General features: G+C 36.7%; 1 protein-coding gene across 3 annotated transcripts in view; it reads right to left on the reverse strand.

The window, feature by feature from the left end:
- Window positions 1-21,787, reverse strand: part of mast1b (microtubule associated serine/threonine kinase 1b) — a 39,483-nt gene extending 17,696 nt beyond the window's left edge. The window contains exons 1-11 of one of the 3 annotated variants that reach the window (XM_077202179.1): window positions 21,500-21,787; window positions 11,194-11,222; window positions 5,607-5,686; window positions 5,254-5,329; window positions 4,689-4,758; window positions 3,816-3,976; window positions 3,597-3,672; window positions 1,769-1,978; window positions 1,073-1,174; window positions 436-568; window positions 279-346 (exon numbers count right to left, since the gene is read on the reverse strand). In XM_077202179.1, coding sequence (XP_077058294.1) covers window positions 279-346; window positions 436-568; window positions 1,073-1,174; window positions 1,769-1,978; window positions 3,597-3,672; window positions 3,816-3,976; window positions 4,689-4,758; window positions 5,254-5,329; window positions 5,607-5,686; window positions 11,194-11,222; window positions 21,500-21,538 — 1,044 coding nt within the window. In that variant the 5' untranslated portion in view covers window positions 21,539-21,787. Of the gene's footprint in view, window positions 1-278; window positions 347-435; window positions 569-1,072; window positions 1,175-1,768; window positions 1,979-3,596; window positions 3,673-3,815; window positions 3,977-4,688; window positions 4,759-5,253; window positions 5,330-5,606; window positions 5,687-11,193; window positions 11,223-21,499 lie in introns of those variants that run through there. The other 2 variants (XM_077202180.1, XM_077202181.1) reach the window with 2 other exon arrangements.
- Between the last annotated feature and the right edge of the window lie 4,906 nt (window positions 21,788-26,693).

Genomic DNA, 26,693 nt, shown 5'->3' on the forward strand with positions numbered 1-26,693 from the left:
CCCTTGAGGCTACGCTACTGGTCAGGTGTGTATGTGTGTGTGTGTGTGTGTGTGTGTCAGTGTGTGTGATGGGCAGGTTTAGGGGTAGGGTTAGTGTAAGGGGACAGAATATACAGTTTGTACAATATAAAAAATCACGTTTATGGAGGTCCTCACAAGTATAGCTAAACAAACCTGTGTGTGTGTGTGTGTGTGTGTGTGTGTGTGTGTGTGTGTGTGTGTGTGTGTGTGTGTGTGTGTGTGTGTGTGTGTGTGTGTGCGTGCGTGTGTGTTCACACCTCTGCAGAATCGTCTGTCTCCGGTGTGACGGGACCCTCGCTGTCATAGTGCTCTCGACTGACCATCTCTGAAACACACACGTCACAGACGGTCAGCACACACAGTTCCTCTATAATGAAATCAGTGAGTGTGTGTGTGTGTGATTGTGCGCCTCACCCTCCAGAGGGTCTCGTGTCAGGCCCAGCTGGCTGATGATGTAGCGCGGGATGTCGGTCTTCATCAGGTGTCCTTCTTTAGCGTGATCTTCAGCCGCTTCCAGCAGATGATAAAACTCCTCAGGGTTAAACTCCTGTGCCACACACACATCAATCACAGGTGCTATCGGTTACTACGGCGATCTTAGAATCTTGCAATGCGGTTTGGAATTACATGGTTCCGTTTTCGTAGCGAATTAAACTGAACATTTGTAATTTGCTGAAGTCCATGGACATATTCGCCCAAACTTTGCTAGAAGCTCATTTTGTGTGCTTCTCGGTTTAATGGGGGTAATCATTCGTTTATGTGGTTTAATCCTGGAGGAGCACGGAAACATTTCAAATGACTGTGTGAGATTTCGAGGCAGTGAATCACAGAAGGTCAATGATAACAGTAACACGCTGCTTCAATCTAAATGCTAATGCAACTCGCTCTGGCTCAGAATACTTTTTTTCTGAAGTTGGAGTAAAAATTGGAATCGGTCAGGCTTGTGTTATTGGAGTCCAGAGGGGTTTGATGTCATGTTACCAGATGATTATCTGAGACTTTAATAGATGAAAGAACAAGCTAGAAAAAAGAATAAAAAACATTTTCTCACCAAACACTCCAACAGTCGGGCAGGTCGAGCGATGATGAAGAGGAGTTTCTTCACCAACTCGGTAACGAAGGTCAACTCTGAACTCTCTGACCGCTTGTACGCCTGAGAGACACAGACAGAGAGAAAGAGAGATGCATGGAAGCTGATAATACTGATTTATTCAATTAAATATATTTATTCAACAAAATATTTGTTATATTATATTATGTTATCATTTCTAAACTGTTTATTTATAACAAAATACTAGAAATAAAATTAAATATATACAGACCTGTCATTGGCCCAGTCATGTGGCAATACATACATTATATAAATATATTATACATAATATTTTATAAATATTCTAAAAATAAGAACAATAATAGTAATAACAATATGATTATTAAAAGTAGTATTAGTAGTAATTATTATTATTATTATTAAAATAGTAATACATAAATATTCTACAAATAATAATAAATACAATAAAAAAGAATTGAATAAATATTGTATTATTAATATTTCTAGAATATTTATAAAATACTTGTTTTCATCACCACATGGCCTGGGCCAATGGAGAATCAGTATTAATTAAAAGCAGAAAAATAAATACAACTATGATGTATTAAAACTTCCCAGCTAAATAATATATCATAACGTCTCCAGATTTCAGTAAAGAGGTCGTTCTGTTCGACCGGTGTGGTGCGATGAACTCACGTCGTCCAGAAGTTTCTCCAGGTTCTCCTGCAGCTCAAAGAAGTAGACCGACGTGATGAGGCCTTCTCCAGATTTGGTCAGGCAGTCTCTGGACAGCTCGATGATCTGGTGGTGGATGAAGCTCAGGACCCCGTCGGCCAGCGGAAGAACGCTCTCGGGACAATACGAGTGGATGAAGTCACACAAGCGGCCCTCCATCTGAGCCGTGGCCTGACAGGAACACACACAGGGATTACTGATGAAGACAGACACACACATTCTAGAAATAATAATAATAATTGTATTTAGTATTATATAATAATAATATATATTCATGTATTATAATGATAATAAATAAATAAATAAATAAATTATCTTGTTAATATTATTATTATTAATATTATCTCTGTATTATTCATTACAAAAGTGTTACATTTTTTTATTAAATTTTAATAAATATTTTGAAATATAATATGTATCAATTATTAGTATTACTAATAGATTATTTATTACCAAATTACTAAATACATAATCTAGAAATATTATTATTACAATAATATTATATTTAATATACATTATAATACATATTAAATAGTATTATAATATTTGAATATATGATAGATGTTTAAAGTTGTGTAGAACAAGATTTTATGTTTTTTATTTTCATTTTTTATTTGTATTATATTACTTTGTATATATATATATATATATATATATATATATATAATGAAATACTAAATATGTATCAATTAGTATTATTATTACTAATGTATTATTTATTTATTACCAAATTACTAAATAAGTATTATAGAAAATATTATTACAATATATATATATATATATATATATATATATATAATAGTATTTTCATATTTTAATATATGAAAGATGTTTAATATATAGTTGTGTAGAACAAGATTTTAGATGTTTTTTTTATTTATTTCATTTGTCCTCAGATAACCTGACGTTACTCTGACAATATAAATGTGTTTGTCTTACAGCAAACTAAGAGACAGACACCAGACACCAGTTAAAGTCACTCACACACACACACACACACACACACACACACACACACACACACACACACACACACAGCGGCATGTTGTCTAAGTAAAAATCGATGCAGTCTCCTCTAAGACGGCTAATGTTAGGAAAGAGCTTCACATGACGAGGTCAGCACTGATACACTCAGACCAAACGCTACATCTGCTGTATTAACTGAACTATCAACTACAGATCTCACATGTTTCTCCTACAATCAATACAACTAAACACTAGTCATCATCCAGTAAGAGCAAAGAGCTGTAAAATGAATGTGAAGAGCAACTCAGATAATTTGATGAGAAATGTTTGAGTTCATATTAAAATCACTGACTTTTGATTTGCAGACTTTTGGATCTTGAGCAAATCTGAGCTCAGTTTTAACATTGCTGAGATCTTCTCTGAAGCTCTGAAATTACTGAGGTCTTTTTCTCAGGGGGAAGCATCGAATTTTATAGCTTTTTATCATCCTTGGTTTTTGAAATGATGTTAATAATGATGCAAAATCGTCATTTTGGATCTCAGCATTGTACGCATCCTTCACAAGCCAATCCCAGAATGCACTGTGGCGAACCATCTGAGGTAGAGGTATATATATATATGGTTGGGTGCTCACAGATTTTTAAGAGATGACAATGCTGAAGGTAGACAGATGGTGTGAGAAACAGGAAGACAGATGGTGTGAGACAGGTGTGTGTGTGTGTGTGTGTGTGTGTGTGTGTGTGTGTGTGTGTGTGTGTGTGTGTGTGTGTGTGTGTGTGTGTGTGTGTGTGTGTGTGTGTGTGTGTGTGTGTGTGTGCTTTACCTTGGGGAAACGCTCCCTGTAAACATGATTCATCATGATGATCTCATTGTCATAGCAGGAGTGAGAACGACCTGGACTGAAGACGAGAGAGAGAGAGAGAGAGAGAGAGGGAGAGAGTGTGTTAAACACAACTACTGTAAAAAACACACACAAGCATGAGTGCATGTGTGAGTATGTGTGTGTGTGTGGGTGTGTGTGCATGAGTGTGTGTGTGTTCACCTCAGACTGCGTGAGCGGGGTCGTGTGTGTGGAGAACAGCGTCCCCCGTCATCATCAGTGATGCTCTCTTCGCTGCCGAAATGGCTGGAGAGGAAGTGCAGCTCGTCCAGCGTGGGTTGAGACGGCAGCTGGTGCAGACGCTCCTGAGACGAGCTGGAAGACTGACACACACACACACACAGATTAACTGATGAATCCAGGTCAACACAGGGTCAAGGTATGAACAGGATGTAAACAATCTGGACCCAGCGGCTCGGTGCCAATCCCTAATGATCCGCTACACAGACAGAGTTTAAGGCTTCAGAGGCGCTGTTCTTACAGGAAGACTGTTTAAAATAATGCTCTCTTTGTTACAAGAACGTTTTTGTTTAACTGTCTACTCTCTGCATTTAAAACTTACCTCACTTAAACATAAAGTTAAAATACACCTGGCAAAAATTCTCAATGTGTCCACTATTACAAAACAGCTCTGCTGTGAAAGGATGGTGTGTGTTTATCGGTGTTTATCAGTGTTTATCAGCAGGTCTCTGACTGTACAGTGATAGATATATATACACAATACTATACACACACACGTCACATGAATGACCCACAGCGGAAGCGCACTTAGGTGTGTTTGTCATCAGAACCAGCTGGATCACATCTGATGTGTCCAGAGCATTGATCACACATAACCTACAGACACACACACACACACACGCACGCACGCACTCACACACACACACACACACACACACACACACACACACACACACACACACACACACACACACACACACACACACACACACACACACACACACACACACACACACACACCAGCTCCATCTGTGAGTGTGTGTGAGTGTGTGTTTAAAAGAGAGACTGAAATACCGTTGAACTGGGTGTGTTGGTTCCATATCCAGAAGACGGAAGAGATGCCAGTGACCATCGACGCCCATCACTATATAGACAGATAGATGGATGGATGATAGATAAATTAACGGATGGATATATGGATGGATAATGGATGGATAGATTTATGATAGATTGATAGTTGGATAAATAGATGGATAGACAGACAGATAATTAACATGAGATGATCTTCCAGTTTAGGCTGTATCAATTTTAACTGTTTGTTATAGTTGAGTCTGAAGTGTTTGTGTGAGTGTGTGTGTGTGTGTGTGTGTGTGTGTGTGTGTGTGTGTGTGTGTGTGTGTGTGTGTGTGTGTGTGTGTGTGTGTGTGTGTGTGTTGGTGTGTGTGTGTGTTTGTGTTATAGTTGAGTTTGAAGTGTGTGTGTGTGTGTTATAGTTGAATCTGAAATGTGTGTGTGTGTATTATAGTTCAGTCTGAAGTGTGTGTGTGTGTTGTGTGTGTGTGTGTGTGTGTGTGTGTGTGTGTGTGTGTGTGTGTGTGTGTGTGTGTGTGTGTGTGTGTGTGTGTGTGTGTGTGTTCACCGTCTGGAGGGAGCGAAGGAGAAGTGAGCAGGAGTGCTGGGAGAGAAGTTGCGAGGGCTGTCCAGCGGGCTACTCCCTGTATGGACATGAACACACACACACAAGCTCAGTTAACAACACACTCCAGCAATTAAGAAAAGCACTATAACAGCACTATAAGTTCTTTCACAGAAAGCATCAAACACATGAGCGTCAGTCTCTGTGAAAGTGTTTGCCCTGGAAGAAACGTAGTCTAAGTCCAGCTGGGATCATCAACACACCAGCTATCACTTCTGAAAACCATCTGGACCACCTGGTTTGTCCAGCCAGTTGGTTTGTGAGCTGGATTTCCAGCAGGGGGCGGAGCCACTCACCGATGTGTCCCGGTAACGGGGAATGTGGGCGGGGCAGAGTCGGCGAGGTCAGAATCAAACTCTTCCGGTTACTGCGGCAACTGCAGACAAACAAACAGAGAGTGAAACGGTTTAGTTCAGAGAATAAAGTATTTGAATCAGATCAAACAACACACCATCGCTAAATAAATGAATAAATAAAAATAAATAAGAATAAAATAATTCAATTTTAAAACATTTAACTAATTAATTCATTAACAATCTTAAAAATGAATCACCACTTATCCACTAAAGGCGGGCATACACTGCGCGATATTCGTTCTATTTTGAGACGAATTCTGACTCGTGCGACTCTTTTTCGTGTCGGGACGATTTTCAGCTTTGTCGTGCGTCGTTTGTCGTGCAGTGTTCGCCCAGTGTACAGGGACAAACGAGAGGCGATTAACCTCTCCCGATCGGCAATCGGATGGTCGGATGAATTTCTGGCATGTTAGAAATTTTGGTCGCTCCTCGTGACTATATCACACAGTTGAAGCAGAGCTACGAACCGATTGCCATAAACTCATTGTTCTTTTCCTCACTGCGCCTGCGCGAAAACAGAATGTTAACCATTTCAATCTGCAGCAAAAAAAAACAAACAAAAAAAAACAAAAAGAGGGAGATCTTTAAGTTCTGTAGTTCAAACCAGCTACGAACACACGTCTTCCTGCGATGTATGCCTCTTTTATTAATTTTACAATGTTTTTGTAATAACCTTGTTTTTAATTTTCATTGATGACTAATAATTGCAATGTTCGGACATCTTATAGACTGTTAATATAATTGTATGCCTATAATTCATTGTAATCGACCTAAAATGTTTTATACTAATCCTCCTCATTGAAAATTGTCTATGTAATATTTTATTATCCTCACAGCGCGTTGCGGTGATGTGCTGTGAAATTATTGCGTGGCAAATTAATTATAATAGCAGATCAATTTAATTATAAAATTATAAAAGGCCTTCCCTAATAATGATAATACAATAATACTAATAATAATTTAATACATAAATTGGAAGTGCTAAATCATCTTGATATTGATAACTGATACTTGTTTTGACTATATCTCTGGATACATGATATCGTCTACCAACCCAGCACGGGGGTTTATCGCACATATTTCACACGTATAGTGTGAGCAGTGAAGTCGCAGCTCAACGTTCGGACCGTATAGTGTGAGAACATAAATCCTGAGCTTTGGCTTTAGATCGCATGCGATCTACTCGTTCTGTGTGAGTAGGAACCTTGCTGAAATCGCACAGACATCGCACAGTGTATGCCCGCCTTAATATGACTAGTTGGCCATCATAGCACATCCCTAACCCCAAAAAGAAAAAGGTTTAGTTGAATTCATAAAACCTTAAGGGAGAAAAATCACATCAGAGCTGAAAACAGAGAAACTGTGAGAGTGAGTGAGAGTGTAAGTGTGTGGGTGTGTGTGTGTGTGTGTGTGTGTGTGTGTGTGTGTGTGTGTGTGTGTGTGTGTGTGTGTGTGTGTGTGTGTGTGTGTGTCAGGGTTCTGTCACTTCTGTCTAGTTTATTTCTTGGTTTTGAGAAAAAGCTCTGACACACTGTTTTGTCTTGTCTGTGTCTGAGTGTGCAGAGCCGTGCGCTCTCTTGTCTGTGTGTCGTGTTTCATGTGCTGTGTGGATCCCGGCACGTCTAGTTTGGCTTCAGGTCTGTGTCGGGATTCGGACATTCATGCCACGCGTGTCTTGTCGTGTGTCCTCTGTCCACGTGTGTTGTTTTCCGTGCAGCACGCGGTTCGTGTTTTACATCGGCTGTGTGTTCATGTCTCGTTTTGTGTGAGCACATGGCACAAGGAAACATACATGACAAGCCATGTGCTCTCCTGTCGACTGTCTAACCCCGCCCTTCTTGTTTCCTGATTATTGTTTATTTGCTACACCTGTCCTCCCTCGTTACCTGACTTTTTGCTCCCTATTTATTCACTTTGTGTTTGCAGTCCTGTGTTAGATTGTCGTCATATGTCTACCCTTGTATGTTCCTCCTGTGGTCAGGTCAAGTCAAGTCAAGTCAAGTCAAGTCAAGTCAAGTCTTCTATCCCCTCGGGGTAGTTTTGTTTGTATTTTGTTTCATTTTATTATCATTTAAAGCCCATCAACTCTGCACCTGAGTCCTCGCTACTTTCACCAACCCCATACCAGACAGTGTGTGTGTGTGTGTGTGTATGTGTGTGTGTGTGTGTGTGTGTGTGTGTGTGCCCTGCAGTAGAACAACAGCGATACATAAAATTCCATTTCCACAGTCATCAATCTCAGTCTGTGCGTACAGGCACTCTGAAGAAACGGAGAGAGAGAGAGAGAGCTAATGGAAGAGTGAGAGTGAACGCGAGATACTTGATACGCCTTGAGTGAGTGTATGAGAGCCATTACACACCATTACAGACATACACAGACTCACTGTGTGTGTATGTGTGTGCCATGTTTTATCTTCATTGTGAGGAGCAAATGTAAAAGCTGAATTAAGCTACATTGAACAGAGAACAGCTGAAAAAATGCTGAATGAACAGACTAAATAAAGTCTTGTAGGGTGAAGAGTGTCCCTCAGTTGATGGAGCTGCTGATACAACACAACCACAAAAGAGAGATTTGATCTTTGATATTTGATCGCAGACTATCACAATGATGTCGACCTCATAAGGAAGCATGTCAAACAGCGCTGCCTAATACAGTACTACTAGTAAACACACACAGACACACACACACACACACACACAACAAAAGTTTAGTTAACTCTTGGGGCCATCCTGAACAGAGCGACCGTTCTTAAAGAGACAGTACCCTTTTTAATCCTATGAAGCCCACTGTAGACATGCCTTCTGTCATCTGATTGATATAGTTTGTTTTTAAGAAGAAGAAAAGCCCTTTTAGTATAATTATTTATAAAACTTCCTTGTGGTTAATGTGTTTTTTGCTGTGAAATCTTTTCTGATTTTTATAAAGTAAATGTAAGAATAACTTTCATTTGTTAGTAATATTTCATGACGTACACTTACTAGACTGAGGCCACTAAGGTTTACTTGATTATCGAGACATGCGTTTTTAGAAAAAATATGTTCAGATCATCAGGCTTCTGAGGAAGGTTTATTAGTTCATCTGTCAATCATCATTGTAGTGCATAGCATTATATGTTTTAAAACGACAAAGCTTTGATCATAAACCTAAACATTTTAAATATCATTTTACTAAGACATATTAGTGGCAGATATAGAGTGACGACTGATAATTATATGCATTTTACGGAAGTAGTATAAAGATCTTGTTAATTTACATTACAATCAGAATTTCATCTTACTTTCTGGCCATATTATTATCAGCATCTGCACCAAATATTTGCATATACATGCATATTTTTGCTCAGTTTGTGCCTCTGAATAAAACTGAGGTGTGTTTTTTATATATGTCAGGGTTTTACAGGCAGGACTGACCTTTGTCATAAACAATACAATACAGTGTTGTTTGGTTTGTATTTATTTGTTGAGTTTCTTGTGGACTGTTGATTTTTAAATCTGTGGTTCACAATATTTTCTCCCAACTGACATCTTTAGAATTCCAATATGGTTTGAATTTTTTTAAATATTCGAGTGAAACATTCTAATTTAGAATTACTCACCTGCACCTAGATATTTGTTAAATATTTTGTCTATAGATACAATTTTTTTTAAATTTTTCTGACTATTATTTCATAAGTCAATCTTTATAGGGTTACAGTACCTCCTAATATTAACATACACTTCATTATTAGAGGTCTGACATCATCCTTTACATCTTTCTACTGGGACATTCAGCATCAGCATGGAGGATTTAAGACTAAAACCTCAGAAGATGTAAGAAAGTGCAAGCTAATGATTCAATGATTCACCAATGCATTCAAATGATCAACAAGTATTCAAAACTCTGAGTCAAAGGAATTGCAGGCCTTTGTGACTAATAACACCAGCCTCAACAGAGTAAAATGTTGTTCATTTTGAGTCAAACAACATAATTTGTGGCTCAGATATGAAACACCATAATATATACACTAATTGAATAAAAATATTATATTAACTCAGATGCATTTATCACAAGATCGACTAACATGTTAAACACGCTGCATTAATGAAGTCATTCAGTTAGTGTGTCACCAGCTGCAGGTAAACAATGACATCAGCGACATCTTCATGTGTAGTAAAATCGCATTTAAAACAGATTTTTAAAAACATTTCACCTTTTAGTGCGACGAAACATGTCGCCCTGCATGATCAAGAGCTCAAAGCAGACGCAGACGCTTGGAAATAACCAGTGCGCATCATCAGATGGAGAACGGTTAGAGCGTCTGGCTTTGCTCACACACTGGAAAACAGAGTGCAGGGGGGAATTCTGGGTAAAATCTCGAGGGCAGCGGATGATACCAAGACGAGCATTAAAAGAGGGGGAGCAGGTGCGGTGCATCCGTTCATAAGATGCTACTGAGTGAGTGAGTGCGTGTGTGTGTTTATAAATTTCTAAAGTGCAATAAAAGTGCTTTTTCCAGAGGTCACAGTGGATGATATAACTACGAATCACAACAAAAAAAATCTAAGTGAACAAGGAAAGCTTTTAGAGAAATGGACAGAGAGAGAGCGAGAGAGAGAGAGAGAGAGAGAGAGAGAGAGAGAGAGAGAGAGACTGACAAAGAAAGACAGGTCGAGTTTGTACTGCACACTAATAAACCCTTATGAAAAATGATCATGGTAACCTCTAATATACCAATGTACAGTTATGTTTCCATCCAGCATTGTTTTATGCGATAACCTCAAATTTGCAATAAAATAGGTGGGTGCAAACATAACTGGTATATTAGAGGTTACCATGATACATTTTTATTTGGGTTCATTTTGTTAAACGCCAAGATGTGCCTATTCCATAAATGCACATATATCCAATAAGACAACATGCAGAGAAACTATGATGGGAGCACATTTACTGAATAAATTCAAAGACTTTATATATACAAAGACACTTCACTCGTATTACTATGAATGGGAGAAATGCAACAACGCGCAACATGGTAGAATAATTCCCGACTTCTAAAAAAAAAAAAGAGCCAATCACCAATTGGCAAAGTCATGTGATTGGAATACTGGACAAACCAGTGGACTAATCGCACTGCAGTGCATCTCAAATGCATCTCAAATTCTGTCATCAGAATGAGTTGGTTTATTTTCCTCCCAGAAGCGTTTCACATGATCGCATTCCCAAACGCCAGGCATCCGAACGGAGCCAAAAGAGCCACAGTGGCTTCCACCATTGCAGAAACTTCCATTTTTATTACAGATATTCTCAAACAATTTCCTCGAAAGTAACATTTTTGTTCTCTTGAACACATGGGATGGAAATTGTGCTTTATTCGCAATTGTTTTATGCAATATTCCGAAGTTAAATCCGCAACTTTGGGTGGAAGCATGGGACTCAAGTTACTATATTGTTATGAGGTTTTCAACACAAACCCTGATACGTGCATGTAATCCGAATAAGAAGATGCATGAGAATCATTTATCTTCTTATCATTGAAAATGGACTCACCTGCTGTTCTTACGGGGCAGGGGAAGATCCTTGTGGGACGAAGATGACGAGACGGAGACGGAGAAACACACAGAGAAGACAGAGATCAGTCAGGAGTTTGAAATAAACACAATATCTCAGACACACTTATAATGTTAAAATTAGATACAAAACACCAGAATTAGCCAAAGAAAGAGGCAGAAACACTTTACAGTAACACTTTACAAAAATTTCTCATTTGTTAACATGAAACCTTATTTAAAATGAAATCTTATTTTTAAAGAGTAATCGAAAGTTGATATATCATAGAAAAATATATAAGAATCGTGAACTGAAAAAAAGCAATACATTTTTACAGCATTTATTGATCGCTTATTAATGCTAGTCAATAACATTAACAAAGCAAACTTTACAAGCAAACCACTAACTAAATTTGTTGGGTTTAAATGATAAAACAATAGATCTAGTGTTGAAAATAAAGGCAGAAACTATTTAATATGTTTAATGTAAGGCGTGTGAATGTCAATAAATTTGTATTTGAAAAGGTTTTGCCACATTATTCGAAGACTGCAAATGAAACCGTCTGTTCGGTTTGTGGGGACAAAACACTGAAACAAACAAACTCAACACACTTGGCATGTACAGAGAGAAGCTGATGCCGTTCCCGTCCTTCATTCCTCTCGCTGTGTGTGTGTGATTGAACCACATAATGTCCTCTCATTCATCTTACTGACAGACTCTGTGTCTCTCACTGCAGAACTTCAGATGCTCACTCAGACGGAGAGAAACAACACGCCGTCCATGTTAAACTGATCTGAACCTCCAAACAGATTCAGAATTTACTCTTTACTTTCTTAATTCATGTTTGTGGTCTTATTTGATTGATTTGTCAGCCAAGTATAGAAACTGGTTTCCGCCAGGAAATAAAAAAATAAAAAGGTAATTGCGAATTGAGATATAAACTTGGAATTTAGACTTTTTTAACCTCGCAATTCAAATTTCCTAACTCGCGATGACTTTTTCTCAGAATTGTAAGATATAAACATGGTATTCCGACCCTTTTAACCCCCAAATTCCAAGTTTATAACTCCCATTGATTTTTTTCTCAGAATTGAGAATTACATAGTTCAAATTGTGAGATCTAAACTTGCAATTACCTTTTTATTTTTCATTCTGTGGCGGAAACAAGCTTCCATAGCAAACACACAATTTCAGCATAAAAGCTTTTGCTGAACACAGGCCGCTGTCAGCAAACTATATTAGGCCTATAACAAAATAAATATAACATTTATGCATGTTATGTTACTCAACAAATAAAGCTTGCTGCAGCTTTAATCAACAAACATTATTAGCACCAATTGCCATTGATCACTAATCAATAGGAGCGCTCAGATGTCCTTGGGCGTGAGTCTGTGTGTGTGTGTGTGTGTGTGTGTGTGTGTGTGTGTGTGTGTGTGTGTGTGTGTGTGTGTGTGTGTGTGTGTGTGTGTGTGTGTGTGTGTGTGTGTGTGTGTGCTTTCAGAATTAATGTTGTGGCTCATCTTACAACATTCACACAGGAAACCAGATGCATGTAAAACACTATCTCGAGATGAAACCTGTCAAGATCATGTCCAGGTATTTTTAACCACAGCTGAAAATAAGAACATGTATGGTGCATAAAGAAATGCACCATTAAGAGTTTTGCATTGTGATATTATTTTCATGTCAACTAAACATTTTTCCTTCAAATTCACGTTGCCTGAATGCAAAAATCAGACATATAAATTTTAATTGTAAAATACGTAGCCTAAACATTGGTAATTGTGTTATAATACTAATTTGATATCAATAACAATATAACAGTTATGAGAATCATTATTTAGATTTTTAGCATTACATAAACTCAAAAGTGAAACGTCCAACCATCCAGGCACATTACAGTAATAGGATGTTTTAGGCAAAAATGTACATGAAAATAATGTTGCAACATATAGTTCAGTTATGAAACTCTAAAGGGCGCAAGATGTCCTTCACATGTCCTCTGCAAACAATCACATTATTACCACATGCCATAAGCTGATTGGCTTCTGCTGATCCCACAGCCAATGAGATTGCTTGCTCAACATTTAAATAGTCTGCTTCAGTGTTAGCTGTAAGTTACGTCTTTGTTTGCTGGGACCCTCCAGCTCCCCAGGTCCACCTGCCTAGATCTGATAGAGGATTTGTGTATGTCTGTCTAGCTAAGTGTAAGCTATTTAATAACATAAAATAAAAGCTGCCCTGTTGTCATGATTGAAAGATATATACCTGGTCATAGAATTGTGTTTTTTCCCCTAATAACATAAGCAGCAAAAAGCAATGAAAGCCTTTAAGTTAAAAGTGTGTTTTGAGGCGAACAATTACCTAGAGATGTTGTCATGAGATTCACCTGATCAAAAATATTACAAAAATAAACAGATTTTGTGAACAGCTACAAAAATCAAACAAAAAATAACAAAAAATAACTAAAAATAGATATAAATGTTTCAGAGTTTTTTTTTTGCATATTAAAGCTTAGTAGGGCTGAAAGTGGCCTTCAACATCTTCATTTATGACAATAAGAAAGGAAGTCTATTTCAGAACATTGTATTTTTAGCATTATTATTCAGCAACAGAAGATGCTAATTTTGCATCGACTGATCAAAAGCCGCATCACTGTGCTCTTTCATGTTTCTTATTGATCATCAGTAAAAGTGTGTTTCTGTGACAACACAGGCTCTGGTAAAGTGTGCCGGTGTGCTGCTGACATGTCTACATCGGGTCACCCTGTGAATAATCCCTCCAGAGGCTCTTAAACGGCTCTATCGACTGTGGTGAAACGCTCTCTGACTGACCCCACAGGTCAATTATACTGTAAATAACATGAGAGATCACGACCCTACAAGTATTACAGCACGCATCTCAAAATATACACTCACACAGGACTGATCTTTAGCTGCATGACATTTATCCCTGCGTCGTTCTGTTGTTTTTAAAGTGCTTTCTACAGTAAGTACCATAAATGTTTTCCAAACATTATTTTTGTCATGATAACTCAAGTGTTTGGTAAGTTAATGGATATGACATGTTGATATGTTTGGTCTTGGAGAAATATATCTGGCACACTGTTATTGCTGCTGCTGTTGATACTCATTTAACTTTCTCATTAACGTTGTACAGTAAATTATGGAAGCTTGTTTCCGCCACAGAATAAAACATTTTAAAAGATAATTGTGACTTTATTTCTCAGAATTGCATGAAAAAAAGTCGCAATTGCGTGTTATAAAGTCAGAATTGCGAGATGTAAAGTCAGAATTGCGAGATATAAAGTCAGAATTGCATGAAATAAAGTCACAATTGCGTGTTATAAAGTCAGAATTGCGAGATATAAAGTCGCAATTGCGAGATATAAAGTCAGAATTGCGTGATATAAAATCAGAATTGCGAGATATAAAGTCAGAATTGCGTGATATAAAGTCAGAATTGCGTGATATAAAGTCAGAATTGCATGAAATAAAGTCTCAATTGCGTGTTATAAAGTCAGAATTGCGTGTTATAAAGTCAGAATTGCGTGTTATAAAGTCAGAATTGTGAGATATAAAGTCAGAATTGCGAGATATAAAGTCAGAATTGCGTGAAATAAAGTCGCAATTGCGTGTTATAAAGCCATAATTGTGTGATATAAAGTCAGAATTGCGTGTTATAAAGTCAGAATTGTGAGATATAAAGTCAGAATTGCGAGATATAAAGTCAGAATTGCATGAAATAAAGTCTGAATTGCGTGAAACAAAGTCACAATTGCGTGTTATAAAGTCAGAATTGCGAGAGAAAAAAACAGAATTGCGAGTTTATATCTCACAATTCTGACTTTATTTCACGCAATTCTGACTTTATATCTCGGAATTCTGTTCCGTTCAGATGTAAACTCGCAATTGTGAGAAAAAAGGTCAGAATTACCTTTTTTATTTTTCATTCTGTGGCGGAAACAAGCTTCCATAGTAAATAGTTTTGTCAACACAGACTGAATTAATCTTACAGAGGTTCGAAGTGAAGAATAAAACTGTATTATGATGATACCAAAACATCTGGCAATGAAAACATGTCGATTTTTTCAGCATTATAAATTCATGAGGCGTTCTCTTCATTAAATTAACCTTTCATGTAAAGCAACAGAAGGCTGTTCTGAAAACATATCTTGTTTTTCTGACGAAGGACGTGACACTCGTGCTGTCTGTTTGTTTCACTGTGACTCACGTGCTTAATTTTAGCCAGTAATTGAGTTTTCCGTCCTTAAATGCTGTAAAAGCTTCCCAGAAACCCTGCCTGCGGAGAAGAGTAGCCCGGCAAACTGGAGTGGACAGATGGAGCCGAACGAGAACTAACTCTCAGCCGAGCAAAGCACTTCAGATGCTGTAATGGACAGCTAGTCATACACTGAAGCCCTTTAAAATATTATGCAGTTAGAAAAGGTTTTAAAGCAAATTATCGCAATTAATTATAACATATGGATGAATTATAAACCAACTGATAATTTGGTAACACTTTACCAACAGCCTTTTTAATGCATTATATCTTTTCATAAATAATTGTAACCAAAGTTAAAATGCATTATAATATTTTTGCAGATTTATTGTTACTTCTGAAATTGGTTGTTTGTTATGTGTTTCTAAAGGTGTAACAATGAATATATAAGTATTATAACTGTGGCTACAATTATTCATTAGGCAATTATAATGTGCATTAAAGCCATAATTAATGCATTAAAAATACAATAAAGACTTTAAGTAAAGAGTTACAAATAATTATAACATTTTAGAAGATGGTTAAAATATGATTATGAACTCAATGAGCAATGACTAACACTAACACTAACATCCAGCTCATTTCCTGCTCTTTGTGTAAATTATTAGAATTAATAAAGTTGTTTGACATTGTTTGTGCTCAACCGGTAGATTTACAAGAGACTGATGAGCCGTTTTACAGAAATGCTTCTTTGAATTACAACATAGTTGTATAATTTTTAAAAGTTACAGAGTTTCAAAAATTTGTATAAATTTAAACAAATGAAGGATATTTTGTAAAGAAGCACAAAAATGCTGGTAAACTGGAATACAGAAAACATTTTACAGTAAGGTTTCATCAGTATGTTAACTTCAACATTTAATAATAATTTTTAATATCAAAAGCTGTATCTGTTAACATTAGAATGAACTAACATGAACAAATGATGAACAAGTGTATTTTTATTTAATAACTAACATTAACAAATAAGATTAATAAATGCTGTAAAAAATGAATTGCTTATTTTTAGCTCATGTTTCTTATTATTTCTTATGAACTTGTGTTAACACTTTACAATAAGGTTTAATTGTTAACATTAGTTAATTACATCAGTTTACATTAACTAACAATGAACAATACTTACAGCATTTATTAATCTCAGGGACCGCCCAGAGACCATCTGACAGACATGTAAAGCAACCAATCAGAGTTCGTTTTGTTCCACGTAATGTTTAGGGGTGTGAAAATGCAACGCCGATGTCCCTACAATAACAGACCGGATTGTAAAATTCTTGTACGTATTTTAAATAGTCTATGAAACAAACTTTACATACTTCACATACTTTTGAAAAACCAGCGTTTAGTTGGTCCTAAGCGCTCATTGTCACAGTTGTAAACACGAGAGTTTTCTTTTTCCATGAGGGGGTTTGGCTTCACGACTGCTTTGTTCCCAGGCGGACCATTAAAAAACGTGACACACACGTCTCCTGGAAATCCTGTAGAGTTCAACCATCAGATGACGACTTCCTCACTAAAATCCTGAAGTGTTTTCAGTTAAGTGTGCCATATGCATTACATGTTAGCAAGCGCTCTGAGGCTAAGACTAATGCACTATTAACTAATGTTGTATAGTTTACCTTATTGTAAAGTTTTACCGGACTTTCTAAAACAAGCACCTTCCACTTTCATATTTTGACAAATATGTACACTTGCGCTTTAAACCGGTCAGATGGAAAAATGGGTAAAACAGACTATATAGGAAAACAGACTTACTGAACAAGACATTTGAGTCATATAAACAGAACTTAATAATCACAGAGAGTTTTTTGGTCTGCTTACCATCCACCTAGAATCCCCCAAGAAACCACTAATCATAATCAACATCCTAACAACTATTAATATTAAGCACCACTTTCTTTAGAAAATGTAAAGATCTACTTATTATCTAGGCCTACATATTATATTTCTCTTTTTAACAAGAGTTGAATAGAGTCTGATCATCATTGACTCTACTTGCAGATGATCCGGCTGAATGACGACGGGCTGAAAATCAGTCTGAGCTTTAATGAAATGGCACAAGCTGGGCCTCCTGCCCGCCATTTGGTGCAAACCCATCATTTACTGTGCCAACCCCATAATCTGAGCGTCATTAACCTAAGAGCGTCTCGCCCGCGTGCCAGCCAACAGCACACAAACAGCCGGAGAGTTATCGCTGCGCCTTCTGCCGGGATTTTCGGGATTTCCTCCAACTATTTTTCCTAATGGCTCTCTGCATCAGGAGAAAATGTGCATCAGATCCCTATAGTGATTAAACGAGAGTGGCCAGACTTCCGGAAATCTGCGACAAAGCAGAAACGGGGTCTCGAGGGTCCATTACAGGAGTGGACACGAGGACAGACGCAGTCAAGCTCCAAAAATGGTGAAAAACATATTAAGCCACGTTGAGAAAAAAAAAATTGTTTAAAAGTTTGTGTTTCAACAACAAATTGTAGTAAGTTTGGACTGAAAATGTAAAAAAAAATAATAATAATTTATTCATTAATTTAAATGATTCAAATAAATAAAGTTTGTATGAGAAAAAAGCAGATTTACATAAGTCTGATTAACCGTTTTCTAGAAATACTTCCTTAAATTACAACAAAATAATATTCATTTTGTAAAGATTGTAGAGTTTAAAAAGTTGTATTGTGGGAATTTTATTTAAAGAGGGATAGCCTATAAATTAGTGTTGCTGGTAAAGCGGGACATATAGGCTAAACAAACGGAACAAGGGAACAAGATTCGGATATTTCAGTAAATTTACAATAAGGTAAACTTTACAATAAGGTTTCATTTGTTAAAATTAGTCAACTAAATCAGTTAACATTAACAACATTTCTACAGCAATATTTCTAAAGCAATTCAGTGTCCATAGCTTGTTAGTTAGCTAGAAAAATAACTCTATATAGGAGCATTTTGATAAATTAAATTAAAAATTCATCATATTTTTACTATACCTGTTAGAGACATCTTCATTATTTTATGCAATAATGGTGAGTTCAAGTCATGTTGGAAAGTTCGTATTTACAAGCTGAACGCACATGAACGCATCACAAAGCCTGGGAAGCTGAAGTTGGGAAATACCATGGATGGAAAACCACAGTACTTATTTAATTACATTTTTATATTTAACAATATTATTACAACATTATTTTCCTGTTATCTCTGTGAAGCTGCTTTGAAACAATGTATTGTATAAGTGCTATATAAATAAAGGTGACTATTTAACAGTGACATTGTCACGTTTTTATATCTACAACAAAATAAGCACATATAGGCTATAATAGCATTGTAATAACAATAACATGTATAACATATGTAACGATAAAGTTTAGTGGATCCATAAATGAAAAAGCAAAACACACCTGATGCACATTCTTTGTTCTTCATTTTCTAGTATAGAGTTAAAAATCTTTCGATATTGTTGTGTAGTTAATTAAAAGATGGTACATCGCTATCTTACTCTGACGAAAGTGACTTGAACATTTGAATAAATCAGTCATGAAAATTATTACAGTCACCATTTAAATATCTATATTTCAACAAAAAATTGGAAAAATTTGTTAAAAAGTTGATATAAAAACTGCAATTTAAATGTTTGTAAAAAAACTTATTTGAGTGTCGTTGATTATGAAATAAATTTGATTAATGAATTGATCATTGAAAAAAAACATTATTTTCAGTTTTTGGCTGACTTAACATTTTAATTTTAGTTTTGATAAAACAATTTTTTTTGATGCATCACTAAAAATATCATTAAAAATGATGACAAAAGTAGGGAAATGATGAGCCGCATGCTAAAACACTCCTGCAGTGTGCACGCGGCCCCTGCTGCATGATGGGAGTGACCTTTGACCTCTGAGACGGTGTTGCACCATATGGCAGGAGGGTGTTAACTGAATAACCGACAGAATGTGTGTGTGTGATGCACAGAAGAGACCCGAGGGACAACGAAACAAACGGTGGAGGGCAATTATTCTCACACTGAGCAAAAAATGTGTCACATGTCTGAAAAACACTGTCACACACAATGGCAAGCAATTATATTCTGCATAAATCAAGCCTATTTTAGGACAATTAAGGTTTTTATCTTTTGCATTCTGACATTATTTTTTTTCATGACATTTCATCCCAAATCCTCATTACTGTAAATTCAAATACTGATGCTAAATGTTTGCATTGTTTTAAAACGCATGTTGAAATATGGTTTATCTCCGTACTTTAAGATACAATTTGGTTTGATATTTTTTTAATGACATTTGTCATCCCAAGTTCTCATTACTGTAAATTTCAGATAATCTCTGGAACTGATAGATACTGATTATTTTTAATTGTAAAATGGCTGGCAGTATTTGTTGTGCTGCATTTAATTGTTCCTGGTTTAAAACAAAATTTAAAAAATTTTTTGTTTTTTTTAGATTAAAAAGATACTGTATTTTAGTAATGATATTTTTTTTGCGTTGCAATAATGACAATATTAATTGTTAATTGGATAAATGTGCTTAATTGTCATGAAAATGATGTATGCAGAATGAACACAAAAATAAATGAATAAATTGCCCTAAAGATAGGCTTAATCTATGTAAAATATAATCATGTAGCCTATTGTTGTGTTTGTATGGTTGATTTTGGGCAGAAATTCTCAGATAACACACAGACCGTCTGTCTCTCTCTTTCTCACGTCTCAGACTTCATGAATGACTCTCTACTGATGAATGTGTGTGTGTGTGTGTGTGTGTGTGTGTGTGTGTGTGTGTGTGTGTGTGTGTGTGTGTGTGTGTGTGTGTGTGTGTGTTATCATATCAGACTGATTGTGAAACTCTAGATACACAAGCGGTTTCTGATGTCGACACACACACACACACACACATACACCCGTCCCAGCAAAGCAAAGGATTCAGATAAACTCCACTGAACACACACACACACACACACGCGCGTGCATGCAAACGTCTCCTCATCATCACAGCTCAGAGCTGCTGAATTATTTTCACCTTACAAACAAACACCGTCAGATGCCATTTATACTGTAAGAAACCACGTTCAAATACCATAGTATTAATTAAATGCAACTCCAAAGCACTGCAAAAAACATGATATTATTACTATAGCAAAATACAGGAAAAACACACTAATATCACGATACTGAATGATTGCTATAGGCCTATTAATTTACCATGGTATTTAAAAAAATACCACACTCCATTGATAAAACTGTCCTTATGTGGCCCAGTCAGATAGTAATACAATGGTATTTTGATATACCATAGTCCTGAGTGTTTACCATATTAATTTAGCCTGTTTACTTAATTTAGCCTGTTAAGGTACATTAAAGAATACCATGGTAATACCCCTATACGTATGGCCAAAAGCCCCACAATATTACCATGGTAAACAAGGTACTACACACTGATACCAAGGTACTGAGTTATTGTATTATGGTAAATATTGGTAAATATACAATACATATTAACCATGGTATTTCAAAGAATACCACTCTCCATTGGTTAGACTGGCAATATGTTTCAATCAGAGCATCAGATACTATAATAGCATACCGTTATACCATAGTATTTTTTTTATATATCGTAGTAGGTACTTAATGTCAAACATATTTATATTACACCACGTCACTTCATGGTATTCACTCAAAGAATACCATGGTAATACCAAAATACATGGCCAAAAAACACATTACCATGGCACATGCCCAGAAAACATGATTTTACGTTTAGAAAAAATTAATACCATGGTAATGAATGACTACCATGTTCATTCACCATGGTATTTCAAAGAATACCACTCCCCATTGGTTAGACTGTCCTAATATGGTCCAATCAGACAGTTTCATACAGACACATCATGTTTTTTGATACCATACTGAATGTTTACCATTTTCTTACACCAATGCCCTTCAAAGAATACCCCTATACATGGTAAAATACCACAGTATTACCATGGTACACGTCCAGAAAACATTATTCTGAAGGGTGTGTGTGTATCTGACCTGCAGTCTCCTGCGCCTGATTATTCCCGAATCATCCATGTCGTGTGCGTTAGAGATGCTGCTTTTGCTGCTATTGTGTGGATCAGAGGAGGCTCGATCCGCTCGGGTCCATCCAGACTTTGTTATCAGGGCTCCACGCGTTTCGTGTTCACCATTATCCGGCTCATATCGCGGGTCTGAGAGGCAGGAGGAGGAGAAGGAATCACATTAACACTCCCATCCCGAAGAAGAGTCTGAACCATAGACCGTAAAGGGGTCTAAACGCTGGACTCACGACCGCACGCTCGTGACGTCATAAAGGAACGTGCGCGAGATCAACACGAATGACTCTGCGAGCGCGTCCGCTCCTTTTAGCATCAGCATCAACTCTCTCTCTCTCTCTCTCTCTCTCTCTCTCTCTCTCTCTCTCAGTGTTGTTCATTAATGTCATCCTCTCTATCTCTCGGGGATGTTAAAGGAATAGTTCACCCAAAATGTCATTAATAACTCACTCTCATGTCCTCCAAACCCGTGAGACTTTCGTTCAAAGCTAATCCATATGAATTTAGCGGTTTGGAGACTCGATCACTTTATATGATGAACAGATTGAAAATAGGCTTTCATTCACTTATACATTCACCAACTCACAAATCAGTCGTGGTAAACGGGAGCTCAAGCATCTTCGCTTGACGTGCGAGAATGAGGTTCATTCTCGTGTTAGACAGCACTTTTGAGCTTCAGCGAGAACCAATGAGGTTCATTCTCATGTTACGCAGAACTTTTGAGATTCAGTCGAGAACCATTGAGTTCATTCTCGTGTTACACAGCACTTTGGAGCTTCAGCGAGAACCCATGAGGTTCATTCTTGTGTTACGCAGCACGTTTGAGCTTCAGCGAGAACCAATGAGGTTCATTCTCGTGTTAGACAGCACTTTTGAGTTTCAGCGAGAACCAATGAGGTTCATTCTCATGTTACACAGCACTTTTGAGCTTCAGCGAGAACCAATGAGGTTCGTTCTTGTGGTATACAGCACTTTTGAGCTTCAGCGAGAACCAATGCGGTTCATTCTCGTGTTACACAGCACTTTTGAGTTTCAGCGAGAGCCAATGAGGTTCGTTCTTGTATTACGCAGCCCGTTTGAGCTTCAGCTAGAACCAATGAGGTTAATTCTCGTGTTACGCAGCACTTTTGAGCTTCAGCGAGAACCAATGAGGTTCATTCTCATGTTACACAGCACTTTTGAGCTATAGCGAGAGCCAATGAGGTTCGTTCTTGTGTTACGCAGCACGTTTGAGCTTCTGCAAGACCAGTGAGGTTCATTCGTGTTACGCAGCACATTTGAGCCACAGATGTTCAGAATGGGGTCAATAGATTTTGTAAGTCGCGCCCAATCGGCCAATCAACAGTTACCGATAAGCGGGTGCAGGATTACTGCGTGTTCGGTCTTTTCAGTGTGGCAAAGTAGTTTAATTCAAATTTACTTTTATTTAACTCCATTTTATCGGTTATTGGTAATTTATAGGCCTATAGGAATTGATCTAGACACTTGATTATTCTATTTAACTCTTGACTCGTTCATTTGGATACCAATGTCACTTGGGTCTCACGTCGGCCATTTAACACGGATTTCTTCAGGATAGGAACCAGTTTTTCCGGATGAGCTCCTGATACCGCAGAAGAACATGACATGAAAATCATAAGACGACAGAATTAGAAAAGATCTGATTCTGTGCTAAATGTCTTCATGTTTTCATTGTGACACTAGGATCGGAACGGGAGTGCAGGAGACTTGCGCATTACTGAGCAGCAGAGGATTCGCTGTTTTACATAACATACGGTGCCACACCAACAGCGTTCTCTGACATCACTCATCCGCACAGGCCAGACGCTGCGCTGGGATCAGGCCTGATCTGACTGATCTCATTCACTGATCCCTGATTCACAGATGCTGCATGACAACCGACAGCAGATTTCTGTCACTACAGCATGCTTACATACCAAAGTGCATTTTCTGAGATCTGCGAAAATAAGATGCTGCATCCTACAATGCAATTAACTTTTTGTGTTATTTATGTATTTTATTTTATTATTATTCAGTGCTACAAGAACAAGAGGTATTACATTGTTACATTTTTAACAAAATTAGCTGCCAAAAGGGAAGAAAAATACATAAAATTCAGCAACTTTTTTAGCATTTTTTTGTAGTTTGTTTCAAAAGTAAATTTAATCAAATGTATATAATGTGAAAATTTGGTTTGCTTTTTATGTATATGGCATTTTCCTAATTAAATAAATAAGTGTATAATGTTTTCTTCTTTACTTTAAACATCAAATACGCTAATTTCTATTATACAGTCCAGTTTTCTGTTAATTCTAAATCCTTCCAAAATAATCTTTAATAAAATGGTAAAACAAAGCAGAATTATTGCTTTTTTTTCCAGTCCACAAAATTCACAGGTATATGAAATGTTCAGCTTTAATCTTTCCATAACATGCTTAAATGGATAAATATTTATTTTCATTTTGTTATTTATACAAAAGTTTTCATGCTTTGTTCAAATAGATATTACCAAATAAAGAAGAAAAGCTTGCAGCAGGAAAAAAAGCATTTTATATTTTTTTAGAAAAAAAAAGAAAAAAGATTTAAAGAATGATAACTTATTTGCTGAAATAAACATGAAACATAATGAGGTAATGTGAATATAATGTGTCAAACTACTGTCTGAAACTGTTGCTGAGTTTTGTTTCACATTTCATTAGTACATATTATCACATTTACAGTGCCCTACATGTTTACAGTGGCAATATATTTGTTTGGGAAGCACATTACTTTAATAACACATGGTGTCTGGAGCATCTGCTCTTCTCTAAAACATCAAACTGAACAGAGTCCTATGGGGTGTCCAACATAGAAACAGTGAAAAGATGTCGGCTGTTAAACACACTATCGTGGTGACATCATTGCAGACAGACTCATCAATAAGTCATGGTTGAATCACATGTCTGTAATGATTCACTGTATCTGTGTTCCAGTATATTGAAATTCTTCTCAGAAGATATTGATGGCGATTACTATAATAGGTCAGTTGTATTGTATGCAGGGTCACAAGATTGTGCTGAATGCATCACTACCAAAGACACTGCAAATAGAAGAGAAAAAAAGAGTTTGCTTAATCAGTATTTTTGCCTCGTTTACCAGTAAAAATATCTTAAAGATAAAGCAAACCTGCATTGTAAATTTCAGGCCAGTTTTCGGGGTTCTTGAGTGTATTTAGTCTTGTCCGGATGGAAAACACATTTTACAGTTCTATCAAATTGCTTTGACACTAAAGTGGAACTTGAGGCTCACTCAGTGAAACCATTCACTCGTGTACCGGATCTTCAGACCAAGTCTGCAAAACTGCAAGCATATTATACCCTTTACACTCAAGTTTGAAATTCAAAAACAAACTTTTTGCAAAACTCTAAACACAGTTCCATACCACACTCATTTAGTGATGGCCTACACACACTGATCATGGGAGGAAACACTTATCCATAAAATGATCACTTAGAAATCAAAACTCAGTTGAGAAAAATAAAGAATTTTTACCCCCTTGAATTTCTGTTTATAGTGTGTGTATATATATATATATATATATATATATATATATATATATATATATATACACACACACACACACACATACTAAACCCCTAATAAGTTGAAACTAATCAAATGCTTTTAGGAAAGTGGTAAGTAAAATTGAGTAATGGGAAAATTAAATTAATTGAGTTGACCTAATGTAGTCTTCTCATTGAATTAACTTAAATGTTTGAATAAAGATAACTTAAAAGGCAAATGGACTAAACTCAAACTTCCCAGTTTATATTTTTTGTTTACTTATTAAATTTTAGAACCAAGTTTTGTTTTTCACATCAACAACTTTATTAGGGTTACATTACATATCTTAACTTCTATAATGCAAACTGACTGAACGTTGTACATTAACACTTAATCAGTAAAAAATACAATTACAAAACTTGCAGTAAATTAAATAAATTGATTAAAGAATTTAGAAATCAGTCATTAAAAAGTGAAATTGACCAGATCAGAACAATTAAACGCACACTGTAATGAACAACAGACATGTTTGTCATCTACTTTAACTTATCTTTCACCCTTTGTAATAGTTGTGCGTGAGTCCCTCAGTGTGAATAGATCGATTTCAACATCATACAGTCACTTTTGAAATGGGTTATTCTATATATGCTGAAAAAAAAAATTAATAATAATAAAGTACAAGACCTGGATATTTATTAACAGTGGGCACTTTAACTGCTCAGGACAAACAAGTGACAACTGAACATCCATCACAAAAAACAAACAACAGTCTGCGATCATCCAGGTAACGACACAGAGTGTCATGAAACAGAAGGATTCGCACAGGTAAAGTGATAAACAGGTTTATTTGCAGAAGTATGTGATCGCAATGATGGAAGCAGGTGAGTAACTGAAAACAGTGTTCAGGATGGATATCTGGATGAGTAATGGTCTTATCTGTTGCAGGTTCTGAAATGGAGATCAACGCAGATGACTGAAGATGGATGAAGGAGGCAGATGACTGAAGACAAATAGTTCTGGTAGGTATCGTGCAGGAAATTTGTCAGGTAAGTGTTATTTGAGGGAACAACGAGACCAGACAATGGTGAACTGCAGTGGGAAGAGTTATATACTGCTGGATGATGATCAGTGAAGATTGGTGACAGCGATCTCTGTGATTGGGAAGTGTGTTCAGGTGAGGGCCAGGGAGGATGATGGGAAATGTAGTGAGGTGGTGGTGACTAGCTGGTGACCGTGACATAGGGTCACTTTTAAATACTTTTTTTTTTAATTCAGCTATAATTTTGACTAAATGTAAACATATGTTAAGTGAAATAGATTAATCAGGACAGTACTTAAAAAACAATAACCCCATCTCAATTTTTTTTTTTTTTTTTTTTCAGATTCTGCTATGTGATGTAAACTTTTGACCACAACTGTATGTATGTGTGTGACAGTCAGTCCTGCAGGCTAGCATCAGCGAGATCTCATCCTGAGGAAACTGCCACTGTTGGTTCAAAGGGTCTCATTGCCACAGTCCTTCAGATGAATGGTTGGGGCTGGGAACGGAGGCTCTGGTGATGCACCAGAAGTTTCACTGAAATGTCCAAAGTCAGATGTAACCCCTAACT

The sequence above is a fragment of the Siphateles boraxobius genome, unplaced genomic scaffold (assembly GCF_051911475.1).
Source record: "Siphateles boraxobius isolate OS27281-9 unplaced genomic scaffold, OSU_SipBor_1 49, whole genome shotgun sequence".
NCBI classification, from domain to species: domain Eukaryota; kingdom Metazoa; phylum Chordata; class Actinopteri; order Cypriniformes; family Leuciscidae; genus Siphateles; species Siphateles boraxobius.